This window comes from Dromiciops gliroides, chromosome 2 (assembly GCF_019393635.1).
Source record: "Dromiciops gliroides isolate mDroGli1 chromosome 2, mDroGli1.pri, whole genome shotgun sequence".
Taxonomy (NCBI): Eukaryota; Metazoa; Chordata; class Mammalia; order Microbiotheria; family Microbiotheriidae; genus Dromiciops; species Dromiciops gliroides.
Genome location: NC_057862.1, coordinates 64,458,033 through 64,470,711, shown reverse-complemented (window position 1 = coordinate 64,470,711; position 12,679 = coordinate 64,458,033). Strand labels below are relative to the sequence as shown.

At 36.8% G+C, this 12,679-nt stretch overlaps 1 protein-coding gene across 1 annotated transcript; it reads left to right on the top strand.

The window, feature by feature from the left end:
- Nucleotides 1-10,860: 10,860 nt before the first annotated feature.
- Nucleotides 10,861-11,598, top strand: LOC122742393 (translationally-controlled tumor protein-like). The gene has a single exon (XM_043986623.1). The coding sequence runs from the start codon at nucleotides 10,876-10,878 to the stop codon at nucleotides 11,389-11,391; it is 516 nt and encodes a 171-aa protein (XP_043842558.1). The 5' UTR covers nucleotides 10,861-10,875; the 3' UTR covers nucleotides 11,392-11,598.
- The last annotated feature ends 1,081 nt before the right edge of the window (nucleotides 11,599-12,679 follow it).

The following is a 12,679-nucleotide window of genomic DNA, read 5'->3' as shown; positions in this document are numbered from 1 at the left end:
GAAAATAGATCCAGGAGAAATAATTTGAAAATCATTGGACTACCTGAAAACCATGAACAAAATAAGAGTTTAGACAATATCTTCCAAGAAATTATCAGGGGAAATTGCCATGATATTCTAGAAATAGAAGGTAAAATAGAAATTGAAAGAATCCACTGTTCATCTCCTGAAAGAGATCCCAAAAGGAAAACTTCCAGGAATATTATAGCTAAATTCCAGAGCTCCCAGGTCAAGGAGAAAATATTGCAAGCAGCTAGGAAAAAGGACTTAAAATACTGTGCAGCTAAAGCTCTAGAAGCATCTACATTAAAGGACCAAAGGGCATGGAATATGATGTTCCAGAAGGCAGAGGAACTGGGACTACAGCTAAATGTCACCTACACAGAAAAACTGAGTATAACCTTTCAGGGGGAAAATGGGACTTCAATGAAAAAGAGGACTTTTAGGCATTTGTGATGAAAAGACCTCAACTGAATAGAAAATTTGCCTTTAAATGTAAGACCTTAGAGAAGCATAAAAAGGTAAACCTACACAAGAAATCATGAGGGATATTAAAAGATTAAACTGTATACATACCTACTTGGGAAAATAATAAATCTTACTCATAAGATTTTTCTCAGGTTTAGGGCAGCCAAAAGGAATATGCTTAGATAGAAGGCATACATTTGAATTGAATATGAAAGGATGATATCTGTAAACATTTATTTTTTGTTTATCCTTAGGTTTTTTTGTTTTTTTGTTTGTTCTTTGTGGAGCAGGCAGGGTGGGGTGGCTTATGTCTGGGGCCGGATATGGGCTCAGGGCCTCCTGAGTCCAGGGCTGGTGCTTTGTTTACTGTCACCTAACTGACCCATGATGACATCTTCAAAATAAAGTTAAGGAGTAAGAGGAATGCACTGGAAGAAAAGGAAAGGGAGAGGTGGACTGGGGAAAAGTAGCTCACATAGAAGAAATAAGAAAAAGCTTATGGAGTGGCGGGGAAAATGGGGAAGAAGCAGAGGAGTGAGTGAACCTTACTTTCATCAGAATTGGCTCAAAGAAAGAATAACATACACACTCAAGTGGGTATAGTAATATATTTTACCCTGAGGAAAAGTGGGAGGGAAAGGGGAAAGGGGGGGGGGCAAAGGAAGGAAGGGCAGATTGGAGGAGGAGGTAGTAAGAAGCAAAACACTTTGAGGAGGGATAGGGTGAAGGAAGATAGAAAATAGAGTAAATATCACAGATAGGGAATAAGATGGAGGGCAATACACTTGGCAATAGTAACTGAAAGAAATGTTGAGCAGGATGATATCAGGACATATGAAAAATGCAACATCAACAGAGAAAGAACTGATGGTATCTGAATACATAATGAAGTATAATTTTATTAGTTAGCTCCTCTTTCTAAAGCTATTTTGTCTATTTTCTTTCACAAACTAATGAGAAGATGTTTTGCATAATTGCACATGTATGACATATTGACTCGGTAGATATCTTAGGGAGGGATGAAGAGGGAGGGAAGAAGAAAATTTAGAACACAAAGTTCTAAAAAATCAATGTGAAAAGTAATGATGAGCAGGAGGAGTTCTGAGAAACCTGGAAGGACTTATATGAACTCATGCTGACTGAGAGGAGTAGAACCAGGAGAACATTGTACACAGTAAGAGCAAACAATGGTGATAGACTTGGCTCTTTTTAGCATAGTCCAAAATAATTTCAAAGAACTTCATGATAGAAAATGTTCTCAACATCCAGATAAAAGAACTGTGGTATATGAATGTAGATTGAACTATACTGTTTCTAATTCTGAGCTGTTTTTTCCCTTCTTTTTTGAGGATTTTCCCTTGTGCTCTGACTCTTCTTTCACAATATGACTAATGCAGAAAAAAAGAACTATAGGAGGGAGAGACAAGAGGGAAAGAAGAGAGGCAAATGAGGGTGAAAAAAAGAGAAAAAAAAAAGATAAGCAGAGACAAAAACGTAAAAGAGAAAAAGAGGAGGGGATAAAAGATTGTTTTTAAAAGAGAAAGCAGTGTATATGGTAAGGAACGATAAAAAGCAATCAATAATTTTCATAGCTGTCCCTGGATCTAGAACATAGTTTATTCATGGAAGAATTATATTGAAATCAATCAATTATGTTCAAATCGATCAACCTAACAATTAATTGATAATCTATTGTGCAGTGTTCAAGAGACAAAGACCTATAACATAAAGTCCTTGTCTTGAAGGAGCTTGTGATCCAGGTATCTTTACTATAAGAAGGCTTGTATGTTTGGTCTTGGGTTGTTATGGAGATAAGAGCTTTAAGCAGATGCTACCCCAGAATATACCAGGTGGTCATACCTTCGAACCTAGACTAATAGAAATGTTTTTGAGAATTTGGGAGTAAAAGGAGTTCTAACTCCTTTTGTATGTTTGTATGTTTGTGAGTTTCGGACTGTTTTCTTTATCTTGAGGCTGTGTAAACAGCTGAAAGTCAAGGAGAGTACCTGGGTATATGCTAAGTCCTTCCTACTGAAACTTGGACCATCATTGATTCTACTGCCTTGGGCAGGCAGAAGGACCTGAAAGACTACCTAAAAACTGAAAGCAATGGATGGTGAAATACCTCTCATTCTTCTGCCTCTGTAAGAGGGATAAAAGCAGCTCCCTTTAACTTTCCCATTCTTCCAACTTTGTCTCTCTATCTTTTCCATAAGAGAGGAGTTCAAAGCAGAAGTTTGTTTCTGCCACTGCATTTGACAGTGACATTGGTATCGGCTAGATTAGGCTTCTTTTAAATTAATAACTAATTTGTTCTCTTTCCTTTGCTTCCTATCATTTCCTTAACCTTTATATCAAAGAAAACTTGGTAGTAGCTATTCTTTTTTACTGTGATTAGTGTTAGTTTGCATAGAGATTTGGGGAAGGCTTGAATCTGTATAATATGGAAGAAGACTTCCCCACATGAGCCAGAGAGAAGATGTGACAGAGAATCTATGTGTAAGTCAGAAATGCAATGTAATAATTCTCCCAATTCCTCTCAAATTTTATAAGTAGGAGAAAGTTCTTTAAAATAGATATTAATAACATAAATGAGCAATTTAACCATTAATCCTAATAGAGATAAGCCCTTGAGACAGAGGCAAGTTAAGAACCTAGGATTCTTTATTGTGTGTACCTTAAACACAGATCTTCTTGATTGCTGGCACTTACATTCAAGTGGTGCCCCTAGAGTTATTTAAGATATTTTTCAACCAACTTTTTCATGCAGGTGGGGCTTTACATAAGAAATGACATAACTTTTTCATGCCCCAATCTTTGGGAACTCAGGGAACTACTCTATCTGCTTATATGTGGGTCCTAATCACTTCACCAAGGGGGAGAAATGTTCAGGAGCAAAAAAACTGGCCCTAGATTCAAGAGACCTAAGTTTGTAGGCAGTGTTTTGGTTCTTACAAATCACATCACCTTGAGCAAAGCATTTAAACTCTCTGAGTTAGCCTCAGTTTCCTCATCTGTAAAATGATTGTGATAACATCTACACTACTGATATCACAGGTAGAGTCTGAATCTCACAAAGGTTTTATCAAATCGTTGCAATCAATATCCTGTGGTAGTATGCAAATTACCTACCCAGAAATTCAAGGAAACTCTTGTCTCCTGGTTTTCTCTAAATTAGTTCCAAGCAAAATGTTTAAAATGTTTCTGAATTATTTTTCTCCCAAAGAATTCCCCATTTCCAAAGAAAAATATAAAATTGTTTATATATGAGTGTCATCTGTTTGGCAGCTGGATGGAAAACTAAAGAGAGTATAGACTGCACAGTAAGTCCTGAAATTCCCAGGAAGTCAGGAAGACCTGATATTTGTTAGCTATGTGACCCTGAGAACCTCTATTTGCATCAGTTTCCTCACCTGCAAAGCAAGGATAATAATAAGACCTAGCTCCCAGAAATGTTCTGATGATCAAATGAGATAATGATTGTAAAGCATTTAGCATAATGCTTGGTTAAATTCTACATAGATGTTAGCTATTATTAAACTCTTTGAGACCTCTTCATACCTTTACCTTTACACCTCTCACCACAGACACACACACACACACACACACACACACACACACCCTCTCAAGAGAGCATCTTGGACATAATGGGTTTTTTGTACATATGCTTTAAATGAATAAATCATTCCCACTTTCTTGTAGGTGTTTGGCATGATTTTCTGAGAAATTAATCAGTCTTAAGATTTGATTTAAAATCTGGCAAATGAAAATGAAAAGAAACCAAGGTTTAATCATTTTCCTTAAATAGAATATTAGGAGAAGTCCTAACTTCTACTTTTATACAATAGAATTAATTTATGTCTGTAGTTTTCTTTTTTCCTTTCTCCAAGCCATTAGGTACTATCAAATCTGTTTTCAATGTTAACAGAAATGTCATTATTTTGAGCAGCATGGCTCTGTAGGAAAGAGAAATAAATATATATCTTGCAATACAATTATTCTGAGTAAAGGAAGTATAGTAGCCTAAGAAATTTGTAAACTGGGAAAATCTAAAATCAATATGGAAAAGTATAAATATTTCAGAAATGCATTTTTATCTCAAATATAAAGGCATCAGAAATATTACATTTTGACCAAGAAAAATTAAATTGAAAAAATGATTGGTTAATATTTATTGATGTTGTAGGAGTTTCCTAGTCTAGATTCTGTGAAAGCTCAGAGAGAATCACATTTATCATGAGATCTCTAAGACTCAAAAAGTGAGTAGCCACAGGGCAGTTAGGTGACAGTGGATAAGGCACTGACTCTGGATTGAGGAGGACCTGAGTTCAAATGCGGCCTCAAACAGTTTAGACTTACTAGCTGTATGACCCTGGGCAAGTCACTTAACCCTCATTGCCCCATCAAAAAAAAAAAAAAGTGAGCAGCCAGAAAAAGAAAGTTATTAGTGCACTAAGACTTCTTAGGCTGGTAGCAGCTTCAGTTGCTTAGGCCCTTAGGGTACAAATTGAGTTTTATACCTTTTTTAGATTCACTTAGAGTATACAATCAGTAAAATTCTAAGGCAGAATGAGAACTGAGTAAGTGTGCACCCTTGGGGGGAGGGGGGTCCACAGGAATTGCTAAAGGTCAGGTGGGGTCCTGTGGGAAAATAAATTTCCCAGTAGATAGTCTTATCAGAATATTCTATGTTGATTGTAAATCTCTAAGATGGTGAAGGCCTTTCAAGACAGTCACTCGTGCTCATCATGTTGTTACTAGTAATAAGGAAAATAAAATTGAATCTGAGAGTCTCTATTTATGCAACCTCATAGTTCTATTTCCTTGTTCTCAAAGGTTACTTTATCTACAATGAAAATTTTCCCCAAAATTCTGCGAATAGGTTCATCTACTTCATCCACACTGAGTACCTAAAATATGCTGAATTCCTCCATCCAAAATACACAGTATGGAATAATTTTCTTCCAATGTGACTGGTTTGTTTAGTTTCAACCCCAAAGGGAGGCATATTTCCACTTCATCTAAAGAAGAACTTTTGTATACCAAGTGTGAACCCAAAACAGAATGGTCTATTTTATTCAATAATGATGAATCAACAAAGCAAACCATTCTATTTTTCTTTTCACTTCTTAAGAGTGATGTGGTGTTCAGGCAGAGTATAAATACTTGCTGGGAACTTTGTAGAAGGGATTCAGGCACCAGGTAGGAGACTGAGCTAGATAACTTTCCAACTCTGAAATTCTATGACTACAAACTCCTTTACTTGCATATTCCCTATCAAACTTTTTATCTTATTCAAATGACCATCAAAAGTCAAAGATAGTGTATGAATTTCTCACCCTTTCTCATAAAGCAGTCATCAAAGCTTCTATTTCCTACTCTGCCTAGATTCTGAACTGCTTAGCCCAGCCCACCCTATAGTAGCCCTTCTTCTTTTTCTATCAACTATCACTAACCTGTCTCACTATCTCAGACCTTGTTCTTCCCTTACTTAACATGATCTATAAAAACCTGCAAATGTCACACTGAGAGGTAAAAGTTTACTCTGTTACCTCTCAGAAAACCTGTTTCCATTTACAAGAAAACAGAATGGTATGGTAGAAAGGGCACTGACTAGACTTGGAGTCAAAGTACAGAAATGCAGAATGTTAGTATTAGGAGGGCCTTGGACCCCAAAACAATGCCGTCTATGATATCCCCAATAAATGATCCTTTGACCTTTCTTTAAAACATCTAGTAAAGAAAAGCTCAATGTGTCTCATGTTGGCCCATTCTGCTTTGCAAAATGTAATTGTTAATAAAGATTTCCCACTCTGCTGATTTGACACGAAGCCTGAATTTGTCTTGAAATGTCTACAGTTTGTTGCTGTTTCTGCCCTCTAGGGCAAGACTATAAAGGCCTAATTTCTTTTCCTTTTTCACACATTGGACCTTCAAAAGCTTATTGATAATTATCATGCCTCTACCAACTCTTTCTCAAGAAAATATCCAGAGTCCTCAGCCAATACTCATATGGCATGAACTGAAGACCTTTGACTATCTTGGAAAACCTTTTTCTGGTCCCTCTTCAGCTTAAATAGAACTTTTATAAAATTCTTAGGTATGTTCTAAACAGAGAAGAATTAAGTGGATCTGTCATCTCCAATATTCTGAATGATCATATTTTTAATGAAGTCAAAGATCGTTTTAGACTTTTCAGCTGTCATACCCCACCATTGAATTATCTTGAGTTTATAGCTAAAATTTGATTTTAAAATCATTGTATTAGTGTCTTTTATTTTTATATCCTACTTTTTTCGTGTGGTTCTGCTTTATTCACTCTGCAAAATTCTTCACTTTTTTCTTTTTTCTCATTGCTCCTATTTGGCATTTTTATTGACTAATAATATCCCATTACATGTATATTCCACAGTCTTTTTAGCCATCTCCCCAAAAGTAAACCCCCTCCCAACTTTATTGATATATCTATGCAACCTAAAAATAAAATATTAGTGCTATGAATATTTCCGTTGAGATGTACCGTTCTGTCTTTGATTAGAACCCAGGCCTTCTGATTCTAAATAAAATATTCCTTCGAATGCAGGATGCTCTCTCAGTCTAACATTATCAAGTTTGTCTGGTGATAAGAATACTTTTCAGTCACACTTTATAGGCGGTCATTAACTCAGCCTATTCAGAGGACTGCTTATGACTGTCTATTGCTCTGCCTTCAGTTGTTTGGGTATTCATGATACTCTGAGAGGCCTAAACTAAAAGTATTCAACCTTGGCATGGAGGGAAAGTTTTTCTTAATTGTATAATTGTCAATGCTAAGAAACTTAATTTATAAAAAGAAAAGACAATGTTATACCATACACCAAAGACTTCATAAACCTGAGACCTAAATGCTAAAAGTATTTGACTGCATATGTCTATCCAACCATCTCTAATCTTTGTGATGCTCTCAGCAGCACTTTGAGCCCACTGCTAAATGCTGAGATAGAAAGGATAGAATGTGATGCTTGGGGATCTACTTAATATAATTACACAGTTCTCTCCAGGACCATGAGATGATTATGGGCATCATTCTGAGGGTGTTAATAGGGCAAAGGCCCATCAAAATTAATTACTCTAGCAATGGGCCCTTGGCCTGAAGCAGGACAACCAAGTTATGACTTGTAAAATGTCATTTTTAACCAGGAAGCCACATTAAACTTGATACACAGTGAAACTGCAGAAAGTAGACACTAGAATATGTGCCTGCATGTTGCTCCAGACTTTAAAATGTGAAAATGAGGTACAACCATGTCTTCAGTTATCAATGGCAAGGCATTGCCCAGTCCCTTAACAGACAATCAAATTTTAAGGACCAAAGAATAGATTCCCTAGATGAACTATTCTAAGTTCTAAGGATTTTGCATAGGCATTAAGCCTGGAATTCAAACCCCACCTCCCCTTTCCTTGTTTGTGAAAATAAAGAAAGAGTGCAGCTATTCTGAAACAACATTGCTGTTAGAACTGTAGTTCTGGGGCAGCTAGGTGGTGAAATGGATAAAGCACTGGCCTCAGATTCAGGAGGACGAGTTCAAATCCAGCCTCAGACACTAGACACATTGCTGTGTGACCCTTCACAAGTCACCTAACCTTCATTGCTCCACAAAAAAACAAACAAAAAACCCTGTAGTTCTTAGAAACCCCCCAAAATATTATATTCTATAAACATATTTAATAATGTGACGACCGTTAAAAAAAAACTAAAATAATTTCATCTTACACAAATAGATAATGAACCTAGTATTGTCCTGTTTTAGGCTTCCCTAGCTGCTGTACATCTGGAGTATTACATTCAGTTCAGAATACCACACTGTAGGAGTGTGGTTAATAAACTGTAGCTTAAAAACCATCAGGTGGTATGGTGAATAGTGTGCTGGACCTGAATTTAAATTCTATCCTTTACACTAGGTGTGTAATATTGGACAAACTTTTTTTTTTGCCTTGGTTTCCTCATCTTTAAAATGAGGAGAATAATAGTATCTTCCTGCCCAGGTGAGGTAAATCCTATTGATGGCAGTTCTGATTCTTGTGACATTGGAGCCAGGTCTGCAGGTGGGGCAGTGCAATGATTCAGCCCAGAATGGAAGCTCTCAGAAGCCAGAGTGCCTGAGACTCTAGCTAGAGGGGGTACTTTGGAAATGGAATTGGGAGTTCATTAAAGCACCGAGCTATGAACCTAATTCTCTTGTCCAATTCCCCACTGATGTGGTGCTGGGAAGAAGATGCATTTCCCATGTTAGGAGACTAAGTTTATTTGTTAATGATTATACCTTTGGAAGTAAATATTCCTTCAAAAAAATAATCCAATTGTTTGGCAAAAATGGTTCAGAGATCCAGGGGCAACCAATATGGTCGGGGGAATACCATCATTGGGGCCTGGAACCAATGGCAGAGAGCCTACACCCTCCCTCAGACCCCCTTAAGATTATTGGAGAATCCTACAGGAAGAGTCAAAATCCTAGCATACTGCTCCTTGGTGGGGGCCAGGATAATCAGTATTATATGTAGATAAGAAAAATGGGGGCAGCTAGGTGGCGCAGTGGATAGAGCACAGGCCCTGGAACCAGGAGTACCTGAGTTCAAATCCGGCCTCAGACACTTAACACTTACCAGCTGTGTGACCCTGGGCAAGTCACTTAACCCCAATTGACTCACTAAAAAAAAAAAAAAAAAAGAAAAAAAAAGAAAAAAAAAAGAAAAATGGCAAACTGAATTAAGATTTTTTTCAGGCATGAATAGGCTCTTTAGGGATTCAAATAAAACATTCCTTTTACCCACCCCCAACACTCAACAGTAGAAAATCATTGGCTCTCCAACATGATAACTTTAGTTCCATTAACAAAATCCCAGAAGAAGGTGTCAATGACCAGGCCTGTTCCTGGTGTTCTGTAATCAGAGTGAAGTTATTTGCCTTTTCGATCCTATGGGGAGTCTGCCTAACAAGTCCAGTTGCAAGAAATAATTCATAAAAGCAATGGCCAAACCATTTTAAAAATATTGTAACAAAGATAACAGTGCTATGTCAATACAAAATAATTGTGGTGTTTATTAAAAGGCTCGATTACATGTAGCTAAGCTCATAGTTGTTTATGTTTGTTTACATGGCAAGAGGGAACACATTCCAGATACTGTTAGAGTACTTAAAAGCACAGCTGTGAAAATAGCAAGACACGAAAGGAAGCTTTGTCTTGCTGCATTAAGCACCAGGGTTGAAAATACTCAGAAAAAAACATGAAAATATTTGCTTTTTCTGACTCAGTATTTTCTGTCTCTCCTCTATCCCAATCCCAAATACATTTAAATGGGGCAGATGCAAATTAACATGAAAGAATATCATCCCCTACTCCCAGCCCACATCACTAGAGGATCTAGAAATGTCATCTTCCTAAACAGTTCCTGGTATTTCTTAATGATACTTTTAGTTTCAGTATCACTATTTGTAGAACTTAATATTTCATGAATTAGTTTCAAAAATTTATAACCTAATAGAGAGAGAATTCACTCCATAATTGACACTGAAACTATATTTTCCCTAAGTGAATTGACTGCAGAAAAACAGAATGTTCAAGGACTGGAAGACAATTGGTGCTTGGAATAACTAATACCCTCCTCAGGTGTTCTTTTTTTTTTTCTTCTTCTAATAATGGCGTTTGTGCATCATGTGTACGCATTGGGTACCCACGCATAAATTTAAATTGAGAATATTGATAATAGTTCTCATTAATATTACACTTAATGTTTGTGAAATGTTTCCACGTATTATCTCATTTGATATTCACTAAAATCTTATAATGTAGCTACAAGTTTAGCTTGGGGCATGAAGCATAGGCCTTGGAGTCAGGAATTCTACCTCAGACATTTACTGGCTCAATGATCCTGGGCAAGTCACAATCTCAGCTTCAGTTGTTGCCTCAATAATGAAGGCAGCAATTTACTGTCATTAGTCCTCAATGAACATAATAACAATATGTACCTCACAGGGGTTTTGTGGGAATCAAGTGAGATACTATATGTAAAAACCTTTGCAAACCTTAACATGATGTATAAACATTAGTTGCTATTATCATTCCCATTTTACATATGAGGAAACTGGAGGCTGGGGGAGGGGAAGTGTCAAGTGACTTGTTCTAGTTTAAACAGTAAAGTCTAGAAAATGACTGGATCTTGAACTTCAGACTTTTGTCCTCCTACTCATCTGTATTTATATTAGGGTAAAACTGGACAAAGTAGAAGTTCAATCCTTTTATTTAATAGCGATCCTTATGTATGATTTCAGCAATCTAGGGCAGTCTCATCATAGACACACATAGCTCACACCGAGTTCCGGCCCCGCAGCGCTAGCGCCGCCACCGCCGCCTCCCTCCTTCCACCGCCATGATCATCTACCGGGACCTCATCAGCCATGATGAGATGTTCTCTGACATTCACAAGATCCGGGAGATCGCAAATAGGCTGTGCCTGGAGGTGGAGGGGAAGATGGTCAGTAGGACAGAGGGTACCATTGATTCACTCGTTGGTGGAAATGCCTCTGCTGAAGGTCCTGAGGGTGAAGGAACAGATGCCAATGTAATCACTGGAGTTGACATAGTAATAAACCATCATCTGCAAGAAACTAGTTTCACAAAAGAATCCTACAAAAAGTACATCAAAGACTATATGAAATCAATCAAAGGGAGACTTGAAGAGCACAAGCCAGATAGAGTAAAACCGTTTATGACTGGAGCTGCAGAACAAATCAAACACATCCTTGCCAATTTTAAAAACTATCAGTTCTTCATAGGTGAAAACATGAATCCAGATGGCATGGTGGCTCTCTTGGACTTCCGTGACGATGGTGTGACCCCATATATGATTTTCTTTAAGGATGGTTTAGAAATGGAGAAATGTTAACAAATTCAGCTGATTACTTTGAATCACCTGTCATCATAACTGACTGCTGCTTTTTGTCAAGTACACAACACCAGGACTTGGACAAACTTGGACTGATGTCATCTTGAGCTTTATTCATTTATTTTTGACCTTGATTTATTTGGAGTGGAGGCATTGTTTTTAAAAACATGTCACGTAGGTTGTCTAAAATAAAACGCATTTAACCCCCCCCCCCAAAGTAAAATAAATAAAACTAGGAGGTAGGAAAGGTGGCTCTTGATTTAAGTCATCTTGATATCAAAGCTGGTCCTGTATCCACTACACCATCCTGTTTCTTATCCGTTTATTGGTACTCAAAACTATGAAGATGAATATCAATTTTAAAAAATAAACTTTTGTTGATTCTTTTTTTTTATATCACATGCTTTTTCTGGAGATATTCTCTCCTATCTCACAAAACCAATGAACTATCCCTTGTAAAAAAAAAAGATATGAAAACTTAACAGTGACAGAGTTTTTCATTGTACGAACCATGATAAAACTATTTTCCCCTACCGCTCTACTGGCAAATAAATTTTCATACTCATTTGAATAACTCTTCAAATTTGTTAATGAATTGTCATTTTTAGGAGTAAGATACAGTATAATTTTATAGAAGTTTCTCTAAGTTTAATAATGAAGCTCAGTCTTAATCATCATTGCTCACTATTCATAAAGATAGTATATCCTTCCTCTGGATCTGGGTCTTGTTATCTTCCCTGGATGGAGGCCATCTTTAGAGGCACACCCATATATCTCATTTTTGTGATGAGATGCTATCTTACTCAAAGAAGGTGGCTTTCTAAACATTGCTCAAAATCAATGTGAAGCCCCTTTCTTTTTCCCCAACAATATATATGTGTTTCTATGGCATTTTATATTTTTTCTAGGAAAAAAACTCAACTATAAAACCAATTAAAATTTCTCTTACCTCAGTCTTTCTAGTCTTCTACTCATACCTTCTTTTCTCATGGAAATCTATGTTGTTAAAAAACAAACAAAAAAATTACTGCTGTTTCTTTGCTTATATCCAAGACAGGTGGTAATAACTCAATGTCCTTTTTGTATTTTGTTTTCTCTCTCCTTCTTTGAGCAACTTCATCCATTACTATTCTCCTACTCCCAAATAATGATGCAGTTTGGGGAAAATTGAGATTCATCCCAAGAAGTATAAATTCAACTCTGTCCCCTCCCCTTCTTTTGACTCTTTCATTTTTCTTTAAATTTTTAGTACATTCGACCTTTTTTGCCTCATTCATGATTTCTCAGG

Excerpts from the sequence above, each read along its gene's own strand:
- LOC122742393 (XM_043986623.1), top strand. The coding sequence starts at position 10,876 with ATGATCATCTACCGGGACCTCATCAGCCATGATGAGATGTTCTCTGAC.